The 23746-nt window shown below is 50.2% G+C and overlaps 1 protein-coding gene across 6 annotated transcripts in view; it reads left to right on the top strand.

The window, feature by feature from the left end:
• CPLANE1 (ciliogenesis and planar polarity effector complex subunit 1) overlaps positions 1-23746 on the top strand; it is a 1992329-nt gene that overhangs the window by 869561 nt on the left and 1099022 nt on the right. For all 6 annotated transcript variants that reach the window (XM_069221234.1, XM_069221235.1, XM_069221236.1 and 3 more), the window contains one exon: positions 3509-3617. In XM_069221234.1, the coding sequence (XP_069077335.1) occupies positions 3509-3617 (109 nt within the window). The remainder of the gene's footprint in view (positions 1-3508; positions 3618-23746) is intronic.

The following is a 23746-nucleotide window of genomic DNA, read 5'->3' as shown; positions in this document are numbered from 1 at the left end:
CCTTTGTCCTCTCAATACATTCCTGCAAAAAGATATTTCAGAATGCTCACACTAGCCCATTTTCTGTCTGATCCAGACCCAGGAGACAGGATGGTAGCACTGAACATGCAGGATGCTTATAGCCACATCCTTGACCTTCATACCCACAGGCACTATCTGCGGTTCACTGTGGGTCAGGAGCATTTTCAAACAGGCTTGCCCTAGACAATTGTAGATCACCTCTAGATAACATCACTGGGAGTCACGAAGGGCTTCTTCACATATGCTTTATTCCTCTGAACCATCCGGGGTATGGCACAGTTCTATGTCTTTGCCCCAGAGTGGAGAGTTTATGATATTCAGGCTTTGATCCTGATGTTTCAGCTTCTGTTGTGAATCCAAATGAGAATGACTCTGGGATTCTGGGACGGTTTTTTGCATCCTGCTGGTAAACCATGCATGATGGCACATGCAGACCCAGAAGTAGTTTCTGAAGTCCAGTGGGCACAGCACTTATGAAGCAGAGCGATGCTGGCGCTGAGCTGCACAGCGACACCTACTGACATGCAAGTGTACTATTCAAAAAATTTCTGGCTCCAGTCAGACTCCTGGGACATATTCACAAGGTGAGGGATCTGTATTTAGCCTATCTGTAGGAGACTGGCTCAGTTTATGGTGTACACCTAGGGTGTGGCACACTATACTGGTTCCAGGCATCCCCTAGTGATAGTGTTTTCGTGCCTGGATAACCAAAGGTCTCTAGGGATAGCTGTAGAGAGCAGCTTAGGCTTATCAGGGAGAAGTGTAAAGCACTTACAATACCACAGTAGTCAGTCAGTGATGTTCATACACGAAAGAACCACACTAGGTGTTACAAAAATGAAGTATTCGTTATTATAACACTAGTACTGTCCTAACGTTGGTACGCCTCTACCTTGAGATATCTCCACACAGAAAATATACTTAGAAAGAAACAGGAAAAGCATAGAAATACATGGAGCCCTATTTGTGGGTGGGGGCCAAACCATATACTAAGAAAGTGGTAAAAGATTAAAGGTGCCCAATCAAGGTAACTATGTTAGGATCTTAGGGGCTGGGGCGTAAGAAATCACCCAAGATAAGTAATAAAAACTGGAGCCTGTGTGCAAAGATGTTATCTACTTGGGTTTCCCATAGACTAACACAGGACTGTTGTGGTTGGAATGTTCAGGATTCAGGACCCATCCCAGAGAACCCGGAGGAAACCAGTTGGCATAGGGAAGGTTGAATAGTGGGCCCACCCATGAAAGCCGAGCTGCACAGGGGTGAAGTGACATCGGAAAACCTTTGTTGGAGACAATGGGAGCCTTAATTATCCAGCTGCTGTTGCGACCCATGGACCAGGTCAGTGGAACCCAAAGGCGGGTTCCGGACAAGAAGAACCTGAAGAAGAAGGGGACTGTGCCCAGACGACATGAAGATGTCCAGGCGGTGCAGGTAGACAATGCCCACCCTTCTTGTGGAGAAGTTCCTGCAGGTCGGTGAAGGAAGAAGTGCAGCTGTGGAGTCCAGGTGATGCAGGAAGATCCTTGGAGTTGCCCACGCAGTGTCCCACATAGATAGCTGAATTGCAGAATGGTCAGTGATCATTGACAAATGCATGAAGAAGCTGCAGGGAAGTTTGCAGGATTTAGGGGACCATCGAGGTCCAAGCAACTCGACCCTTGGAGGAGAGTAAGGCTGGCCGTCAGCACACAGTCGAGCCAGCAGGAATCGTTGGAGCCTGCATGAGAGGACCCATTGGCAGCAGACACAGGGAGTCGTAGGGAAGCCTCAGCACCACAACAGAGAAGGAGTCCCACGCTGCAGGAGTTGGAGTGCTGGAATCTGAAGCTTCATTGAGCTGGAAGATCTTCTGGAGGAAGAGTCTACAAGCATTCCCAGCAGCAACAGATGCAGTGCACAGAGGTTGCGTCCCAGTTGCTACACAAGGACCCAACGTCTCCCAAGTTGGTCAGAAGACAAGTTGGACCTGGAGAGGGTTACAGAACCACCACCCGAGTAGCAGAGGCTTCACTATGTCCGTGGGACAGCAGGATCCACCAGCCGGTTGTTGTTGTTGAGGTGCCTGCGGATGCAGGTGAGTGACTCTTTCACTCCAAGGGAGATTCCTTCAGAGGGGGTTAAGGACGTCATCTTCCTGGCCTAAGTTTGGCTCAGCAGCAGGGAGGCAGAACAGTGTTTGGGGTCTGCAGCAGTGCAGGCTGGCAGGCAGACTCTGCAGGGCTGTACAGGCAGATCTGGGGGTCCTCTAAGGAACCCCCAGAGTACATGGTATCATGCAACTAACACTGGATTCAGTGTAGTTGCATGATTCAAACCTGTTTGATACCAAACATGCCTATGTTCTGTGAAGCCATTATGTAGTTGGACTACTCGTGTTGACCAGTGTCTACTTACATACCTTAACATGGCTTCCCCGCTCTTACAAAGCCTAGGGAATGGAGTCTGGGGTTTGTTGGGGCACCTATGCTCATGCAAGGGTGCCCTCACACTCCAGGCCATGCACCCTTCCCTAAGGCTGAAGGGCCTACCATAGGGGTGACTCCCAGTGTCCAAGTGCAGTGACCACAATATAAGGCAAACCTTATATCTAAAGTGAAAGGTGCATGCATCATTTCACGCAGGCTGCAATGGCAGGCCTACAGACACAGTTTGCACGGGCTACCATGGATGGCATAATACATGCTACAGCCCATGGGAGAACCCTGGTGTACACATGCCCTGGGTACCCAAGTACCATATACTAGGGACTTACATGGGTGTAGCAGTATGCCAATTGTGGGGTGTAAAAGTTACCATGCACCCAAATTTAGAGGAGAGAGCACAGACACTTGGGTCCTAATTAGCAGGATCCAAAAACACTGACACCAGCCAGAAAGTGGGGGTAACAATGCTAGAAATATGCTACTTTGCTACACTACCCACAGAAAGATCTTTCCTGTACGTAGGTAACTTGTTCATTTGGCAATAGCTATATATGTACACGCTAAAAGTATACTGCTCTTGAGAGGAATGGAGGTGTGAAATGTCAAGTTCTTGTGTTTTTTGTCCTCTGAGCCTTCGCTTATTTTTTGTAATAATAATAGAAATATGTGAAAGTTTCTCATTACAGTAGAGACTATCATAATGCTTTAATAGTCCATACCCCTTTCCAACATGTTTTATGTGCATGGAATTTCCTTTACACGTGTTGTCATTTGCAAGGAAAGCTACGCTAGATCTGCACATGTGCACTAGATGCTTATGAGTTACTTGTGCAAAATGTTTTCCTACTACTTACAAAAAGAAGACACGTTCAGTTTCACCGCATTTTGAGAATTATGTTAGAAAAATTGCAAAAACCGTGCAAAGTAAATTAACACTAATAATCATTAACTATGCAAAATGTTAGTAAAGTAATAACAGCCTATCACACTCCTAAAGATGATTAAAAATACGAATATAGTACAATATAATGTATCCACCTTGCATATTTTCCCATTTGTAGGTCGCAGAAATTTTGGTGAAGGCATTTCCCAGCTCAGAAGCTGTCCGAGTGTCTTTGAGAGACAAATACCATTCTCTTCAACAGCGATTAAGACACTGTATGGTCAAAGGTAATGTATATTATGTTTGCTGTTTTATTTTGTACTGGTTACACCATTTAAGTTTCATTTCACTTTCTCAAGAATACCATGGTGAGAAAACAACAACAAAACAAAGTGGGAAAGAAACTTGAAATCTTTGAAGAACAGCTATAGACAGTGGGCACTTGTATGATGAACTGTTGTGAAAGATGACTTAACAAGCATTCAGGTTGAGTCCATGAGTGGAAGGCTGAATGGAGGCTAATTATATGTTTTAGACAATTTAATTCTCCCCTTACCAGTAGTGTGTGTTTATAGTTTTCTATTTCTCTTTATAGATATATGACACACTAGAGAAATACCCTCACTATTTGCGTCGTTCCTGCAGCTGGCCAAACATTTTACTTTGCCTATATTCCCCTATTCTTTTTGCCAAATCCCTTCATAGTTCCGAGCCCAAAACAAAGATATTGAAAGCCCTAGAATCCCCTTGTAATGCAAGTTTCCAAACAGCCTGTATCTCTCAATTGAACCTCAAAGGATACTGCCTAGAAGGCTAGATCTACTTCCAGAACAATAATAAAGTTCTCCAACAAACTACTATTGCTAAACTCGATGGCACGGCTTCTGAATACCTGTCTCAGACATTTAGCCCTACCTTTAAAATAATTGTGCGATGTCAACGAGGTAAAGACACCACCAAAAGATCTTGTAGTTCCTTTCAGTCAGTTGAGTACTGTTTATATTTCCTAATGATAGACTACCTTACATTTCACTCTTCTGTCATATATTTTGATTGTATGTCTTTTGGGAGCCCCCTTAACTGCTTATTTGCTAATTTGCCTAAGTGATGTAAGCTGTTATTAATTTACAATAGCTAATGCTTTTATATTTAACAATGTGCTTTACATTTATCGTATGTTTTGGTATGTTCCTTCTAATTTAGGTCGTATATACGTGTAGTCATTTGAGTAAATGCCAGTTGGGAAAAAGCTTAATAGTTTTAGCATGAGTATGCAAGGTGATTATATTACTTTTATTATCTTACATCATGATTGTGAGTTTTATTTTCCTCAAAATAAGCAGGTTAGAGACTGTATAACAGCTGTTCACATCCCTCTCCCTGTGAGACGTCGAGCTATTAAAGACATTCCAGACAGCAGAGCAGCATGACTCCATGCTGAGCCACACAAAGGCCATTTGGGTTGTTTTTCATAACATCTTTTCCGGCAATTACATAATTTGGCCTTGTCTCACTGACAGGCCTAAAAATGGGAAAACATTTAAAATTGAGGTTATTGCGGTGTGTTGAATATGTTGCAGTACAAAACCTCCATTACGGCAACATCTTTGATGCTTAAAGATTAGTCATGTCAGGATCCTTAGTAAATAAACAATATATAATGTTTCTGCTTTTAGAATACTTATGTTCTGCGCTTATGTCCTCCCTATACTATTAATTTCTGCAGTTATTTCATTTCATTTATTCTGCACTAACATTGGCTTGAAATAAAGCTTTAAATATGCTTATGGATGTGTTGTGTGTGTGCACCTTTGCAAAAGATTGCCAGAAGCCCTAGCAACAATAAATCAAAATGCTGTTCTTGGGGAAGGTCACATAATTGATATTCACACATCCTGACTCTATCTTAGGATTCCTTTTCAAAATCCATTCCGAACCAGGAGCAGGTGTGCCTCTAGTTCCTAGGGCTATGGCCTGCTTGGGAGCATGTAGCGGCCTTTAAGGAATCCATGCTTTGAATATCTTTACCTGTTTCCTCTGGCGTGTCTCCTGGCCACACAGAGCAGTCAGGTCACATCTTTGCCTGTGATCTTTCCTTGGGCGATCCCAATCGTATTCTGTCCACTGTGCTGCTCGCTCCAGGCCTTACTTCCAATCCTCTGTGAAAGCCTCACTAGATTTTCCTCCAGCAATATTGATATTGGATCAGTCAATGTTGATCTCTGATTTAGATCCTTTGTCCACAAGAGTTGTTGTGCTACACAATCACTAATGCACAGCACTGTGTCAAAGGTGAATCCCTTTTGGCTCCACTTCCTTGATGCCAGTGTTCCCAGAACATTAAATCCATTTTCAACACTGATTCTGATGCTTTTTTTTTTGCATGTTGCTACGTATAATGAAGATGATGATGAAGTGTACAATTTACTCCCTCCACATTTTACTGATGCTGGCTTTTTTCTGAACTTGCAGAACATCAGTGGGCTTGGATCTTCACATGGTTTGTCCCTTGATTCGCCACATTGTCATCCTAGTGAGCAGAGTGCTTCCTTAGCTCTAGTCCTAAGGGATCTGCAGAAGTGTTGGGGCTACCTCTTCCCACTGAGGAAGCAAAAGCAAATTTGCTTCAAAGGGGCTTTGGTTAATCCTCTATGTATGTGTTTATGTACTCTGAATGACGCTGAGCATTTGCCTTCCACTTCAGCTTCAGGAGAACCCTATGTAACAACAAAAGAGCAAGTTGCTCTGTACAAACCTCCACAATCTAAAACTTTATGCACACAGATTTAAAGGAACTAGTTGAGAGACTTTGCCCTTCTGACGGAAGTGGTGGATGTCTTTCTAGCTGCTTGTCGCCCATTCACCAAGTCAGTGTATTCTTGCTGTTGGGCTTGGTTTGTCACTGTGTGTGGGAAGAAGCAAGTTAAGAATCCCTTGCAGGTGAGATTTCTGATGTTCTTTTGCTTATTTTGTCTTTCACCTGGCATGGCTTGGCCATGGTCACTGTTAGAGGGTACTGATCTTCAGACCTTTCTTTGCATACCTTTTCAGTCTTTGTTGTTCAAATCAATCACCTGCTGTGATGTATTTCCTAAAAGGGCTTTCACATGCGATCTGTTTTATCATGTCATTGTAGGACCTCAATTGGCTTTGACCTTCCTGATGTGTCTCTGAGCACATTCCTAACATTTTTGAACATGAGCAAACTTCAGGCCTTGTTTGTTCAACCTCTGTATATTACCTTCATTCCTAACATACACATACTGGTTTATCTAACATTTACATCCTTTTTTCTGTGGGATCACCTTTTCACTATGGCTCCATCAATATACATCCTGCATTGGTAAATAGGATCATTACAGTTCTAGTTCCTGTGATTCACTGGGATTGCAATATTCTCTTAATTGGCTAATTCTACTATGCTACAATTACTGGCCAGTGTGGTTGCTGGCAGTACTTTTGGTCCCAAATGTGTATCACACTGAGTGCCTGATTTAGATTTGGGCGGATGGAGTAACGTTCACCAGGGTTTGATGGACATCATGTCCTTCAAACCTAGAGTTGCGAGCCTGGACTGTGAACAACTCCTAATGTTGGGGGGAACCATTATCACTGTGTTTCCTGGCAGTGTTGTGAAAGTTTGACAGGCGGCTCTGCCGTACAGGATGGCCATCCATTAACTCCCAAAGTGGAAGTTTAATCCCCAGGTGTGTGTGTGTGTGTGTGGAGGGCAATATCTATCTATCTATCTGTCGGTCTGTCTGTCTGTCTGTCTATCTATATTTCTATATCTGATAGACTTTTAGCTGCAGATTCCTTATTTTTGAATATCCTGGGCATAGACTGGATCCGGAAACTTTTACATGAGCATACCCCTGTGCACCGTTGAGTGGCTTTGTTTGGCACCGGAGGTGATGCCGCAGTCACCTATATAGGCACCCCTCAGGCGTGCGGATGTCAGTTCTTTTTTTTTCCTGTGCCAGTTAGCGCTCATCCGGAGAAGAGCTACCGCTCTGTCTCTTTTTGACAGTTTTTTTTCACTTTGTCAACTATTTTTGAAAGTGTGTCGAAAGATCTCTTCCAGTAAGGCAGGTTTCAAATCGTGTATCGCCTGTCACTGTGCTATGTCAGTAACATACCCATACCCATACACTTGGTGTGCTTGTGGTTCCTTGAACTCGATCACGATTCAAAGTTGTTCTCAGACTGCTAGGCCATGGTGCCAAAATCTTTGAGGGAGCGGTCCCTAAAGCTGTTTGCGGTAGACGCCAGCTAGTGCAACTCCAAGGTGGTCTCAGTACCAATACCACCTTCTTCTGTCCCTAGAAGAAGGTCGTGGGACTGCTCCAGGAGTCCCAAGTCCTCTTCTTCGCACTCATGGTCCTCAGGATACTCGGGGAAGAGGCACAGGCAGAGGAAGAAGTCTAAATGGACTTCGACTTCACCTCGTCTGTCGGCTGACGAGAAGAGTGAGTAATATCGGCATTCCAGGCACCGTTCTGCAGAGCATTTGCAAGGTCCAGCTCGCGCCTCTCCCCGTTTCTGGGAGCCGGAGTGATCCCTGCCCAGTTGAAAGACTTCTACAAGGCCATGTTCCATGTATTCAAGCAGGCCAACCCCTCCACATCGCTCTCAGGCCACGTGTGGTTGGAGGAGGCCCCATCATGTACCATACCAATGGCTCCGGCTCTGATGGGGTCTCATGGATCCTATCTCTGATCTAGATCAGCAGCGATTGTGCCAACTTGACCTCCTGCTTTTCTGATCCCGATGCCGATGCTCCCTGTGCGCTGGCGCCCACCAGCAGTACCAGCCCCATTCTCATCCCCGATGACCCAGTCTTGGAACATCGTTGATTGACACCGATTCTGGCACCCGCAGGTCCTATCGGTCCTAGGTTACTGCCGTTTTCTGGAGCAGCCAGGCATGGGGGAAGAGTGGGAGGGGTCACTGGACCGTTTAGAATACCAGTTAGAGACCCCAACTTCATTGGACTGGTCTGAGGAACTAGGAGATGCCAGTGGACTGAACACCTCCCCAGATACTAGCTTGTTCTCTCCACCTATCATGGCTACGAGGAGGGAGCATCTTAGGCAATGGTGGTGAAGAGGGCAGCTGAGGTCCTTGACCTTGAACTTCCCTCTATGGCGGTCAAGACTAACCTCTTGACAGAAGTGCTTCAGCATAGGGCTTCCCCTATCCGAACCCTATTGCCCTTTAATGAAGCACTGACTGAACTTAGTCCAAGCCCAGCCTAGGGGCTCCCTTGAATAGGACAATTGTCCACCTCAGTCGCCCTGCCTCGTGTGATCCTAGTTTCCTTACCCAACACCCCCACCCCTGAGAGCTTGGTAGTCCAAGTCTCATCTTCCCGTGACGTGTTCCCTGCTGCTCCGCTGGACCAGGAATCCAGGAGGCTGGATAGCTTAGGCAAGTAAATGTTTTCCTCCACCAGCCTAGCATTGCAGTCATTGAACACTGCATGCCTGTTGGGCTGTTATTCCCATACCTTGTGGGATACAATTGCGCAAGTGCTGCCACAGGTCGACTGGGTGTTGAAGGCGGGCTCATCCCAGGCTGTCGTCTCTCACTTTCAGACTATGGCAAACCTCCTGCAATCACTGGGGTTAATTATTAACGTGCAAAAGTCACATCTTACTACTTCTCAAATGCTCCCATTAATTGGAGCTGTTCTGGACACAGTGCAGTTTTGGGCTTATCCTCCCCAGCAGTGAGTCCAGGATATTCAGTCAACGATACCGATGTTTCAGCCTGTGTCCTGGATTTTGGTGAGAATGTCTCGGATGCTGCTGGGTCTCATGGCCTCCTGCATCCTGCTGGTGAACCATATGCGGGTCTGCAGTGGGACCTGAAGTTCCAGTGGACGCAGCATCAGGGGAATCTCTCTGACATAGTCCAGATCTTGGAGAGAATTGCAAAAGACCTGCAGTGGTGGCTGATGAACAACGATTGGGTCAAAGGCAGACTCCTCTCCCTTCCCCAATCACACCTGTCTGTAGTGACAGATGCATTACTCCTGGGATGGGACGGCCTTCTGGGAGAGGTGGAGATCAGAGGACTCTGATCTCTAGCGGAATTCACACAATCTTGCTGAAGCTTCGTGCCATTCAGCTAGCATTGAAAGCATTTCTTCCCTCTGTCAAGGGGAAGTTAGTGCAGGTGTTCCCTTCGACTATGCCACCGCCATGTGGTACTGCAACATGCAGGACAGGGTGGGTTTGTGGAAACTGTGTCAATAAGCCCTTTGTCTCTTGAAATGGCTGGAGCAGAAGGGCATAACCCTGGTGGTTCAACACCTGGTAGGTTATTTGAATGCTAGGGCGGACAAACTCAACCGTCAATGCCTAGTGGATAACGAGTGGTGTCTCCATTCGGAGGTGTCTGCTCTGTCGGCCTTTCTGTGGCTACCTGGCTGTAGGAAGTTGGCTCTGTATATACTATTTCCAAGTAAGAAATAGTGTTCACAGAGTCCACGGGTTCTCCTTAGAGGTAAGATAGTGGCAAAAGTAGATAATTCTAATGCTCTATTTTGTGGTATTGTGGTTGAGCAGTAGGCTTATCAGAGGGTAGTGTTAAGCATTTGATGTACACACACAGGCAATCAATGAGGAACACACACTCAAAGACTTTCTCCAGGCCAATAGTTTTTTATATTAAAAAAATATATTTTCTTAGTTTATTTTAAGAACCACAGGTTCAAGATTTACATTAAACACTTTAAATGTAAGGTACTTCACTTAGATACTTTAGGAACTTTGAATGAAAACAATATCATGTACAGTCTTTGTAAAAGTGGCAATAAGTTATTTTCAAAGTGGACACTGTGCAAAAATCAACAGTTCCTGGGGGAGGTAAGTAAAGGTTAGATTAGGAGGTAAGTAAACACTTACAAGTCTCATTCCTTGGGCATAGGCAGCCCACCGTTGGGGGTTCAGGGCAACCCCAAAGTTACCACACCAGCAGCTCAGGGCCGGTCAGGTGCAGAGGTCAAAGAGGTGCCCAAAACTCTTAGGTGCCTATGGAGAACAGGGGTGCTCTGGTTCAAGTCTGCCAACAGGTAAAGTACCTGTGTCCTCGAGGGGCAGACCAGGGGGGTTTTGTAGAGCACTGTGGGGGGACACAAGTAGGCACACAAAACACACCCTCAGCGGCACAGGGGCGGCCGGGTGCAGTGTGCAAAGCAGGCGTCGGGTTTAGTATAGGTTTCCATGCAGGGACCCGGGGGTCACGCTAGCGGTGCAGGCAGGCACAGGGGGGCTTCTCTGGACAGCTGGGCAAGGCAGAGGGTCGCCTGGGGTCACTTCTGCATCGAAGTTCGGTTCCTTCAGGTCCTGGGGGCTGCGGGTGCAGTGTTGGTTCCAGGTGTCGGGTCCCTTGTTACAGGCAGTCGCGGACAGGGTGAGCCTCTGGATTCTCACTTCTTGTGTGCATGGGTCACTTCCCTACACCTGATCGGCTATTTTCCTTCAATGCAAGATGCAGGAAAATTAGATGGGGGGGGTCACCTTGCATGCAACACCTTGGGGGTGGTGAAAGCCAAGACTGACCACTCCTCCTGTCCTTTGTCTGGTTTCCCACTGTTGCTCCCACCAAAAGTCGGGGTTTGCAACAGGGGTAGACATCTGCTGCTACCAGCAGGCCTAGGCATCAAGTTTCAAGGGTGGTAAGCCCTTCAAAGCTCACTAGCAGGGCAGTGCACATTCCTGAGGGAGTGGGTGTTTGCACCTCCACCTAGGAAGGGCTTTGTTCTGAGTCCCAGAGAGCAGAATCTCTCAAGCCAGGGGCTCAGGATTGTGTCTGGTGGTGACAGCCTGGTTGTGACCGTTGAGCAACCCTGCCAGGGTAGTTGCGTTTGGCAGGGTACTCCTCTAAGCAATAAATCCAATACTGGTACCAGTTTGGATTTATCATTCTTAATTGTTTGATACCATCAGCCATCATGTAGCTGTGAAACCCGTACTGACCAGTGTCCAGCACATGCATTAAAATGGCTGCCCTGTTCGCTTAGTGTATCCCTTGTTTGGCAAGGACACAGGGGCATATTGCTAATGCATCTACGCCCACACGTACAATATAGTGCACCTTAGGGCTGGAATTCTGCCAGGGGGTTGACTTAACTATAGTGCATGCATTGAGTAGTGCACAGGGCAGACAGGCTGTGTGCCATGCCGAGTTTGTCTTTTAGGATTGCATCAGAACACTTCAGCCTGTAATGGTAGTGCTAGGTGTTTCTGGATGCATGACCAGAGAGCATGGCACACAATCTGTGCTGCTGCCCTCAGGGGCCTACCCTTAGTACCCCATGCCCTGGGTAGCTAAGTACCATTTACTAGGGATTTAAAGTGGCAGCTAAAGGTGTAACCAGTGGATCACAGAAGTTTTAGGGAAAGGGATCTGGCCCAGGGAACCTGGTTAATAGGGGCCTTAGGCACCCACAATTTTGAGACTACACCAAATACCAGGCAAAAAGTGGGGGTGAACCATGACAAAAGAAGCCTTTTCTCACACATGTGGGTGTATGTATCTGTGCCTGTGTGTACAGGCGTCTGTATTTGAATTCCAGCAGGTCCACTTAACTTTTCATTATTCTGAGCTTGATAAAATGAGCACCATTGACTTACATAACAATACACTTCTGTTATTTAGCACTATTATACACCAAGGAAAAAGTATGAGTTTTAACAAATTTGCTACTTATTTGTTCAACTATTGTGTGAATATGAGTTTCTGATAAAGGCTTCCTCACCTTGTGTTTTTCTCTGGCACCAGACTGGATCCGGAAACTTTTTCTAGCAATTCCCTTGTTCTTCAGCACGTGGTGTCTGTGGTTCTGTTTCTGATCCGTCCCACCCTGGGTGTGATGTCTGAACCCCCATGTAAGCATCACCTCTGAAGCTTACATCAGATTCTTTCTTTCCACGTCGTCTGATATGGGTCCGGAACTTCAAGTCCAGTCTTTCTGACAGGCTTGTTTACCTCTAAAATTCACTAGTTTGCAGTATGTCTGTGCTAGACGTGACAACCTTAGGATGGTCTTCCTCCGAAAGTTTTATCTACCTTCTCCACTTTTCTGACCTAATTTTTTCTGTATTTAGGACTCTGTGCACTTTACTGCTGCTAACCAGTGCTAACATGCTTATGCTCTCTCCCCTAAATATGGTAACATCGGATTATCCCCAATTGACATATTTAATTCACTTACAAGTACCTAGTTAAGTGCACTACATGTGCCCACGACGTATCAATTAAATGCTACTCGTGAACATGCAGCACTGATTTTGCTTCCCATTAAGTAGCTCTTTAAACAGATCTCAGGCCTGCCATTGCAGAGCCTGTATGTGCAGTTTTACACTGCTTTGTCGACCTGGCAAAGTAACACTTTTGTCAGGTCGAAACCTTCCCTTTTTATACATATGTCATCCCTAAGGTAGGCTGGGCAACCCACTGGGCAGGGTGCAATGTATTTAAAAGGCAGGAAATGTCCTTTAAAGTTTTACATGTCCTGGTAGAGAAAAACTCCCAAAGTAGTGTTTAACCACAGCAAGGTTTAGCTCTTCCATTGGATAACATTAGGATTACCTTATAAGTGTTTTTCACAATCTGGAAGAGAAACTTTTCGAGTTTGGTGTCTCTGGAATCGCAGTTTAAGATCACAATTTATGGTGAAGTCCGAAATGCTGAAATCTAGTTCTAGTTATTGGATTTTTGTCGTTTTGGTCTTGTTTTATTCCTTGAAATCAGGGCTATTTTTCTAACCTGGTCTAGGGGGTCCTGTTTGTGTGGTGTTTTCACTGTTATACTGTTTGAAGTGTTGCACAAATACTTTACACATTGCCTCTAAGTAAAGCCTGACTGCTCTGTGCCAAGCTACCAGGTGGTTGAGCACAGGTTAATTTGAGGTTTGCTTGTCCCTTACCCTGACTAGGATTGTGGTTTCTGCTTGACCAGGGCTCACACCCCAGTCACTCAGCAACCCAATTTCGAACTGTCTCCCCCTAAAACAAAAGGTTTTAAGCTGTGTTGTGACTGTCATTGTCAAATCAAATCAAATCAAATCAAATCATTAACATTTATAAAGCGCGCTACTCACCCGTGCGGGTCTCAAGGCGCTAGGGGGGAAAGGGGGGGTTATCGCTGCTCGAACAGCCAAGTCTTTAGGAGTCTCCGGAAAGCGGAGTGGTCCTGGGTGGTCCTGAGGCTGGTGGGGAGGGAGTTCCAGGTCTTGGCCGCCAGGAAGGAGAAAGATCTCCCACCCGCCGTGGAGCGGCGGGTGCGAGGGACGGCAGCAAGTGCGAGGCCAGCGGAGCGGAGGGGGCGGGTGGGGACGTAGAAGCTGAGGCGTCTGTTGAGGTATTCCGGTCCCTTGTTGTGGAGGGCTTTGTGTGCGTGGGTGAGAAGACGGAAGGTGATCCTTTTGCTGACTGGGAGCCAATGCAGGTGTCTCAGGTGTGCGGAGATGTGGCTGTTGCGGGGTACGTCGAGGATGAGGCGGGCCGAGGCGTTTTGGATGCGTTGCAGGCGGTTTTGGAGTTTGGCTGTGGTCCCGGCGTAGAGGGTGTTGCCGTAGTCCAGGCGGCTCGTGACGAGGGCGTGGGTCACGGTTTTTCTGGTGTCGGCGGGGATCCAGCGGAAGATCTTACGGAGCATGCGGAGAGTGAGGAAGCAGGCGGAGGACACGGCGTTGACTTGCTTGGTCATGGTGAGAAGAGGGTCCAAGATGAAGCCGAGGTTGCGGGCGTGGTCTGCGGGGGTCGGTGCGGTGCCGAGGGCCGTGGGCCACCAGGAGTCGTCCCAGGCGGACGGGGTGTTGCCGAGGATGAGGACTTCCGTTTTTTCAGAGTTCAGCTTTAGGCGGCTGAGCCTCATCCAATCTGCGACGTCCTTCATACCCTCTTGTAGGTTGGTCTTGGCGCTGGCGGGGTCCTTGGTGAGGGAGAGTACAAGTTGGGTGTCGTCGGCGTAGGAGGTGATGATGATGTCGTGCTTGCGTACGATGTCGGCGAGGGGGCTCATGTAGACATTGAAGAGTGTCGGGCTGAGCGATGAGCCTTGAGGTACGCCGCAGATGATCTTGGTGGGTTCTGAGCGAAACGGAGGGAGGTAAACTCTTTGGGAGCGGTTAGCGAGGAAGGAGGCGATCCAGTCCAGGGCCTGGCCTTGGATCCCGGTGGAGCGTAGGCGGGTGATTAGGGTGCGGTGACAGACGGTGTCAAAGGCAGCCGAGAGGTCGAGGAGAATGAGGGCGACTGTTTCACCGTTGTCCATCAGGGTTCTGATGTCGTCTGTGACTGAGATGAGGGCGGTTTCCGTGCTGTGGTTGGTTCGGAATCCGGTTTGTGAAGGGTCGAGCAGGTTGTTGTCTTCCAGGAAGGTGGTCAGCTGTTTGTTGACAGTCTTTTCTATTACCTTGGCTGGGAAAGGTAGAAGAGAGATGGGGCGGAAGTTTTTCAGGTCGCTTGGGTCAGCCGTAGGTTTCTTTAGTAGGGCGTTGACTTCAGCGTGCTTCCAGCATTCGGGGAAGGTAGCAGAAGAAAAAGAAGAGTTGATGACGGTCTGGAGGTGCGGGGCGATGATGTCGTCGGCTTTGTTAAAGATGAAGTGCGGGCAGGGGTCCGAAGGGGCGCCGGAGTGGATAGAGTTCATGATGGATTTGGTTTCTTCCGTGTTGATGTGGGTCCAGTTGTTGAGGGTGATGTCCGGGGAAGCGGGTTCAGTGGTGTATGGTTGGGTCTGGTGTCCGAAGCTGTCGTGGAGGTCGCTGATCTTGCGATGGAAGAAAGTGGCGAGGGATTCGCACAAATCCTGTGAGGGCGTGACGGCGTTGGCGCTGGGGTTGGAGAACTCTTTGACGATGCTGAAGAGTTCTCTGCTGTTGTGGCTGTTTTTGTCTAGTCTGTCGGTGAAAAAGTTCCTTTTGGCAGTGCGGATCAGGTGGTGGTGTTCGCGTGTAGCGTTCTTGAGGGCGGTCATGTTGTCAGCGGTGTGGTCCTTGCGCCAGGCCTTCTCAAGGGCACGACAAGTTTTCTTTGATTCTTTGAGGGTGTCAGAGAACCAGAGAGGTTTTTTGGTGTTGGTCTGTCGATGCGTGCGTTTGAGGGGAGCAAGGTTGTCAGCGCAGTTGGAGATCCAGTTTGTGAGGTTGAGAGCTGCGTCGTTGGGGTCGGTGGTGAGGGTGCGTTGGTTGGCGGCGAGAGCGGAGAAGAGTTGCTCTTCAGGGATCTTGTTCCACTGTCGATGAGGGATGGGTTGAGTGCGGAGGTGGGAGGTCTCGCGTCGGAATGTGAAGTGGACGCAGCTGTGGTCGGTCCAGTGTAGGGCAGAGGTGTGGCTGAAGAAGACGTGTTTGCTGGCGGAGAAGATAGGGTCGAGCGTGTGTCCGGCGATGTGGGTGGCGGTGTTCACCAGTTGTTTGAGGCCGAGGTTGGCGAGGTTGTCGAGCAGGGTGGTGGTGTTGGGGTCGTTGTTTTGTTACAGATGGAAGTTGAGGTCGCCTAGGAGGATGTAGTCCGGTGAGGCGAGGGCGTGCGGGGAGATGAAGTCGGCGATGGCGTCGCTGAAAGAGGCGCGAGGTCCGGGAGGACGGTAGACGAGGGATCCTCTGAGGGTGGTCCTTGGGTCGGTGCGAATCTGAAAATGCAGGTGTTCAGCGGCGAGGGGGGGGTCTTCGGTGGAGGTGGTGACGCTGATGGAGTCTTTGAAGATGATGGCGACACCTCCTCCTACTTGGTTGGTGCGGTCTTTTCTGGAGATCTTGTAGCCTTCGGGGATGGCGGTAGCGATGTCTGGAGCAGAGGAGGCGTTCATCCATGTCTCCGTGATGAAGGCGACGTCCGGGGCTGTGGAGTCCAGGAGGTCCCAAAGTTCAACGGCGTGCTTGTGGACGGAACGAGCGTTGATCAGGATGCACTTGAGGTGGTTGATGGCGCGTGGGCTTGTGGTTGTGGTAGTTGCGTGGTGGAAGATGCGTTTGCAGGAGTTGCAGGCGAAGGGTCCATGGGTGCGTTTGGGGTGAGCTAGGAAGCAGGTTTTGGAGCGCCCTGGGTTGAGGGCGTGGAGGGTGGTGGGGTCGTAGCGGATCAGCGGGGCTTGGGGACCAGGGGTCGTGGCGCTGGGCGCGGGCCAGGCGCGGACGGGCGCCATAAGAGGTAGGAGGGGGGGGGAGGGGTCAGCTGGGGGCGAATGGGAGCTGGGGGGCGGGGGCGTGCAGGAGGTCGCGGCGGGAAAGCGCGAGGGAGGGGGGGGACAGGTAGAGTGAGAGGAGCTGGGGGAGGGGGTTTAGGGTGGAGGAGGGTGAGTGTTAGGAGGTTTGGAGATTAGGGAGAGAGATAGGAGTAGGGTTGTGAAGATAGGGGAGGGGGGGTTGTAGAGGTGGGTGAGGGAGAGAGGTAGAGTGAGAGGATAGGGAGATAGGTAGTAGAGGGGGTGGCGGGAGGGGGGGAGAGATAGAGAAATAGATAGAGAAAATAGATAGAGAAGTCGATAGATAGGGAAATAGATAGATAGACAGATAGGTAGGTAGGAGGAGGTGGAGAGTGGGGGAGTTAGATAGTGAGATAGGGAGCTAGAGAGATAGGAAGATAGGAGGAGTGAGGGAGGTAGATAGCGAACGGGTTAGCTAGGGGTGAGAGAGGGGGAGGCGAGTGAGGGAGTGGGATGAGGAAGGAGCAGGAGGGCAGGCTCGGGGGAAGAAGACGGAGGAGGTAGAAGAGCCGAAGACAGGAGAACAGAAGACAGAAGAACAGAAGAACAGAAGAACAGAAGAACAGAAGACAGAAGAACAGAAGACAGAAGAACAGAAGACAGAAGAACAGAAGACCGGAAGAGCAGAAGACAGAAGAACAGAAGAACAGAAGAACAGAGAAGAACAGAGAAGAACAGAGAAGAACCGAGAAGAAGAACACAGAAGCACCGAGAAGAACAGAGAAGAAGAACACAGAAGACCGGAAGAACACAGAAGAACAGAAGGGAAGAACAGAAGAACAGAAGAGAAGAACAGAAGAACACAGAAGAAGATTGCAGAGGGGGGGCGAGGAGGAAGAGACAGAGAGGAGGAAAAGAAGCAGGAGCAGGAGAGAAGGTGAGTGGCGCGGGGCAGGGCGAGGGGCTGGGAGGAGGGGGGTACTTACAGTTAGGTGGGTCTCAGGAACACAGGAACTCGGGAACTTGGAGGAGCTGCAGCGGCAGGGGGAGCGACCTACCCTTGGGTCAAGGGTCGCTACCACTGTCGCGCAGCGGCCGCCAAAAGAGGTAGGAGGGGGGGGGGTCAGCTGGGGGCGAATGGGAGCTGGGGGGCGGGGGCGTGCAGGAGGTTGCGGCGGGAAAGCGCGAGGGAGGGGGGGGGACAGGTAGAGTGAGAGGAGCTGGGGGAGGGGGTTTAGGGTGGAGGAGGGTGAGTGTTAGGAGGTTTGGAGATTAGGGAGAGAGATAGGAGTAGGGTTGTGAAGATAGGGGAGGGGGGGTTGTAGAGGTGGGTGAGGGAGAGAGGTAGAGTGAGAGGATAGGGAGATAGGTAGTAGAGGGGGTGGCGGGAGGGGGGGAGAGATAGAGAAATAGATAGAGAAAATAGATAGAGAAGTCGATAGATAGGGAAATAGATAGATAGACAGATAGGTAGGTAGGAGGAGGTGGAGAGTGGGGGAGTTAGTGAGATAGGGAGCTAGAGAGATAGGAAGATAGGAGGAGTGAGGGAGGTAGATAGCGAACGGGTTAGCTAGGGGTGAGAGAGGGGGAGGCGAGTGAGGGAGGGGGATGAGGAAGGAGCAGGAGGGCAGGCTCGGGGGAAGAAGACGGAGGAGGTAGAAGAGCCGAAGACAGAAGAACAGAAGAACAGAAGAACAGAAGACAGAAGAACAGAAGACAGAAGAACAGAAGACAGAAGAACAGAAGACAGAAGAACAGAAGAACAGAAGAACAGAAGGACAGAAGACAGAAGCACAGAAGATCGGAAGAGCAGAAGAACAGAGAAGAACAGAGAAGAACACAGAAGAACCGAGAAGAAGAACACAGAAGCACCGAGAAGAACAGAGAAGAAGAACACAGAAGACCGGAAGAACACAGAAGAACAGAAGGGAAGAACAGAAGAACACAGAAGAAGATTGCAGAGGGGGGGTGAGGAGGAAGAGACAGAGAGGAGGAAAAGAAGCAGGAGCAGGAGAGAAGGTGAGTGGCGCGGGGCAGGGCGAGGGGCTGGGAGGAGGGGGGTACTTACAGTTAGGTGGGTCTCAGGAACACAGGAACTCGGGAACTTGGAGGAGCTGCAGCGGCAGGGGGAGCGACCTACCCTTGGGTCAAATGTCGATGATTGACACCCATGATGTGTGTCTCTGGTGCCTCAGCTCCAAATATGACTTGATCTCATGAGACTGCTGTCCAAGATGGACCTGTAAGGTTATTTGCAACCACAATGCAAAATTTACCATCGCTGAACTTCACAAGCAGAAGCCAAAGAAACTATCTCAGTTGAAGTTGAGGACATGCTTTCTCTCCCAAGACGACTCCCGTGACTAATCATAGTCAAGTTCACGGGGTTGAGGCGAGTTTAAAAAGGCTAAGATACATAAGAAGTCCAGACATGGGTCTCCATCATCCAGCACCTCACTCCACTCTGAGTTGTATAATGCCCGAGTACCTCTAGGCCATAGAGTCTGCCCTCCACACTGGAAATGATTCTAGTGCTGGTCCTGATGCTCCCTGAATTCCCCGGGCTATCATACACACTGCAACAGCGCCAAAAGCTAAAACAGTCCTCAGATACCATTTTTGTTGTCCCACAGGGGTCCCCCTGGCATACCTTTGGGCCCCAAGCATCCAAGAAGACCTTTAGTCTGACTACCACCAGCAAATCCCATCCCTGACTGTCCCTCTCGACTTCTGTTCGAGGCCATCCCCCTTCCTTGAGCTTGACTCTGCAGACTCAGGCCCAGCACCACCCACGGCACCAGATGCATTGATGCCCATGGTGCCACAGCCTACACCACCGGTTTCAGCATTGATGCCGATCCTGACATTGGAAACAGAGCTGATAGTCTTATCAGACTCAGAGACCTCACCCCTTCTGATGGATACAACTACCTGTGGATTCCTCACCTGATGAATACTCCCATGGCGCCAGCATTTGACGGAAATCTTCTTACTAGTCTCTGCACGTCGACGAGGACGTCACTCTAGCCCACGCGACGCCGTCTGACGTCATACAGGCAATAAGAAGTCCTCACCGACGTGCCGATGACAGTTCCCTTTTTTCCGTGCATTCGAAACGGTTATCTTCGAGGGAGTTACTGTTACCTTCGTGGTTACAGTGTATTGTCTGCTGCGTAGTCTTCTCTGCGGTAACAATGTCTCAGAGGAAGTCGGGTTTCAAGCCCTGTCGAGAGTGTGGGGGCAAGATGTCAGTTACAGATCCTCACTCCGACTGTCTATGGTGTTTGAGCTCCGACCACGACGTCTCGACTTGCGATTCATGTCAACACATGAATCCGAAGGCCCTCAAAGAGCGCGAGGCCAAGTTATTCATGGCAAAGTCAAAGAAGAAGGAGAAACATCATAAGAAGTCTTCTTCGCCAAGGTCTCACCGGCGTCATCGAGACTCCCGGTGCCGTAGAGACTCACGACGTCACTCCAGCAAGGAGTCTCGTTCGAGGTCACCTTCGGCTCGGCGTCGGAGGACTTGGGAGGTCAGCCCCACGGTCACGCCGCATCCATCGACGCCGTTGCCCTCTCCGGCGTCACCGACTTCACCTGGTCAGGCGTCAGTGATTGAGGTGGTGCAGCCTCTTGTGTTTTCTCCGGCGTCGCAGACGTCGAGGCCGGCGTCGGGGTCGCCCTCGATCCAGGCACCCCAGTATCCGGCTTTTCCCACTCCTGGAGCCGATAGTACCGCGTTTCTTAATGCGATGTATACCATCTTTCAGCAGATGGCTCCAGGAGCTGCTCCGGCTGGTCCTTCGGGGCCCTTGGCCTTTTCGTTGGGTGATCCTGCGCCTCTTCGGCCGGCACCCTTTATGCCCTTTCTCCCTTTTGGGAATGTGGGCTCGGCGCCGGTGCCGGCGTCGGTGGCCGCTCCGGTGGCTTCGGATGTTTCGGCCCCGGAGGTTGCCCCTCCGTCGAAGTCAGGATTTTGCCCTGTGACTCCGGTTGGTCCATCGGCTCCAAGACCTCGTCCTCCGGCTCCTGCCTCGGCGCCGAAGCTGCCTGTGGCGCCGGACGCGGCGTCAGATGCTTCTGGAGATCGGCGCCGTTCTTCGACGTCGGCGGAGGCCATGTCGACTCCGCGTATCGAGGAGAGACTTCATTCGAGGAGGCGTGCTCTCCGTCTTTTAGAAGAGCAAGAGTACCAGCGAGTCCTAGAGGAGGGAGAGATTGAGGACTCTGGAGACGGACTGCATGGTCTGGATACAGCCAGTGGGCTGGACACTTCCCCTGAGTGGGACCTTTCATCTCTAGGGGAATATACGGAGGAGGCTGCTTCCTTTCATGCTGTGGTGAGGAAGGCAGCGAGCTTTTTGGACCTGCCTTTGCCGGTGGCAGAGGCAAAGCAGAATTTGCTGACAGAGGTATTGCATCCGGCCTCTGCTGCAGCTGAGCCTCTCTTGCCATTTAATGAGGCTTTGCTGGATCCGGTGTTGGAGGTGTGGAAGAAGCCGGTGTCTTCCTCGGCCGTTCATAGGGCTGTGGCCAGGAGGTATCGAGCTGCACCATCTGACCCTGGCTTTCTCTCTAGACACCCTACGCCGGAGAGCTTGGTGGTGCAAGCCTCCTGTTCCTCAAAGTCAGCGCCTGGTTCCTTCCCGACGGTGCCTGGAGACAGAGACTCCAAGAAACTGGATGCGCAGTCCAAGAAAATATTTTCGTCATGCAGTTTGGCGTTGAAGGCCACCAACGCCACGTGCATTCTGGGGAGGTACATCCATGCGCTGATGGATGATATTTCGTCTTCATTCACGGAGCTTCCCCAGGGTCTTTTGGATGTGGTCTCGGACGCCCAGGCTGCCGCGACCCAGATTATCCAGTCTGGGCTGGACACGACCGACTCGGTGGCCAGGGCGATGGGCACGGCTGTGGTGGCAAGAAGACAGGCCTGGCTCCGAAACTCAGGGTTCTCTGCGGATGTGCAGTCGACCCTGCTGGACCTCCCGTTTGATGGGGACAGACTGTTTGGAGCCAAGGCAGATTCAGCCTTGGAACGATTTAAGGAGAGCAGAGCCACAGCCAAATCGTTAGGACTGCAAGCTCCTTCTTCCTCTGCCTCTTCTAGAATTTTCAGGAGGTTTCGGGGATTTGGGCGTGGCTCTTATTCCTCTTCCTTTCGGGGGAGGTTCCAGCAACCCGCCTCTTCCCTCCCCTATAGGTCATTTAGAGGGAGGGGGAGGGGTGGGGTCCGTACCAGAGGAGCCTCTCAACAGCACTCTGCCTCTTCCTCGTCCTCTGGAGGGGTGCAGCAGGGGAAGCAGCCTTAGGCTTCCACCGTTTCCCACTCACTCCTCTCCTGTAGGGGGAAGATTACAGCGTTTTCTCCACAAGTGGAAGTCTATCACAACGGACACTTGGGTTCTCGGCATTGTGGGAAAAGGCTACGCCCTTCCCTTTCGGGAGTTCCCGCCCCTCATCCCGCCCCGCCCATCTTATTGTTCAGAAGAACACCTCCTGTTGCTAGAACAGGAGGTTCAAGTCCTCCTTTCAAAGGGCGCGGTAGAGTTGGTCCCAGAGCAGGAAAAGGGTCGAGGTTGTTACTCAAGATACTTCCTGATTCCCAAAAAGGATGGTCAGTTGAGACCAATCCTGGATCTGAGGATCTTGAATTGGTTCCTCAAACAGGAAAAGTTCAAGATGCTGACCCTAGCACAGGTGCTTTTGGCGTTGAACAAGGAAGATTGGATGGTGTCTGTCGACTTGCAGGATGCTTACTTTCATATCCCGATACTCAAGTCGCACAGGAAGTATCTCCGGTTTGTGGTAGGGTCGCAGCACTATCAGTTTGCGGTCCTCCCGTTTGGTCTTACTTCAGCACCTCGAGTCTTCACAAAGGTGATGTCAGTGGTTGCGGCGGAGCTCAGAAGGAAGGGGATAGCAGTATTCCCTTACTTGGACGACTGGTTGATCAAAGCCAAGTCCCCGGAGCTTGTGTCGCATCATCTGCAGTCAACAACCCAGTTGTTGTTCGACCTGGGCTTTTCGGTGAACGTGCCCAAATCTCACCTGGAGCCCTCTCAGCGCCTCCTGTTCATAGGGGCAGTACTGGATACAACATTGAGTCGAGCCTTTCCTCCGCCTCAGCGGATTCAAGATATTCAGGAATTGGTTCCAATGTTTCGAAATGGAGCGGTAGTTCCAGTCCTCAAGGTCCTTCGTCTGCTCGGTCTGTTCGCCTCCTGCATTCTGTTGGTCACGCATGCTCGCTGGCACATGAGGGCTCTTCAGTGGTGCCTCCGAAGGCAGTGGTCTCAACACAAGGGAGATTTAGAAGGTACTGTCAAGATCTCCAGAGATGCTGCTGTGGAATTGAAGTGGTGGATTGCGGGCAACAATCTTTCACAGGGGAAGCCGTTCGCGCAGTCGCCACCAGTGGCCACGGTAATAACGGATGCCTCCACCCTAGGGTGGGGAGCTCATCTGGGGGATCTGGAGATCAAAGGGCTTTGGTCTCCAGAGGAACAGGTGTTTCATATCAATCTGTTGGAGTTACGGGCTGTACGTTTGGCTCTCAAGGCCTTCCTCCCATCCCTTCGTGGTCAGTCGGTACAGGTCCTGACGGACAATACTACCACGATGTGGTACATAAACAAACAGGGAGGAGTAGGGTCGTACCTTCTCTGCAGAGAAGCTCTTCGGCTATGGTCCTGGGCAAAGGACCATCAGATTTGCTTGGTGGCAAATCATCTGGCCGGGGTCTTGAATGTACGTGCGGACAGTCTCAGTCGCCAATTCTCGGCAGACCACGAGTGGCGTCTCCATCCAGATCAAGTCTGTTTAATCTTCCAGATGTGGGGGTTTCCTCGGATAGATCTGTTTGCCACTCGGGAGAACGCGCATTGCCCGTTATTCTGCAGCCTCCAGTATCCGATGCAGGGAGCGTTGGGGGACGCGTTTCAGATAACCTGGTGCGACCAGTTGCTTTACGCGTTTCCCCCCATACCCTTGATTCCTCGAGTGTTGAGGAAAATTCGCCAAGACCGGGCCCAAGTCATCTTAATAGCTCCGGATTGGCCAAGGAGGGTATGGTACTCCGACCTTCTCCAACTCTCACTGTGCCCTCCGCTCCGTCTCCCTCTCAGGGCAGACCTCCTCTCGCAGTCGCAGGGGCAGGTTTTACACCCCAACCTCCAGAGTCTGCACCTACATGCTTGGAGATTGAACGGGGCAACCTGAGTTCCTTCTCTCTCCCGCCTGATGTAGTGGA

This window comes from Pleurodeles waltl, chromosome 1_1 (assembly GCF_031143425.1).
Source record: "Pleurodeles waltl isolate 20211129_DDA chromosome 1_1, aPleWal1.hap1.20221129, whole genome shotgun sequence".
In the NCBI taxonomy this organism is placed as follows: domain Eukaryota; kingdom Metazoa; phylum Chordata; class Amphibia; order Caudata; family Salamandridae; genus Pleurodeles; species Pleurodeles waltl.
This window is presented reverse-complemented; position numbering and strand designations above follow the sequence as displayed.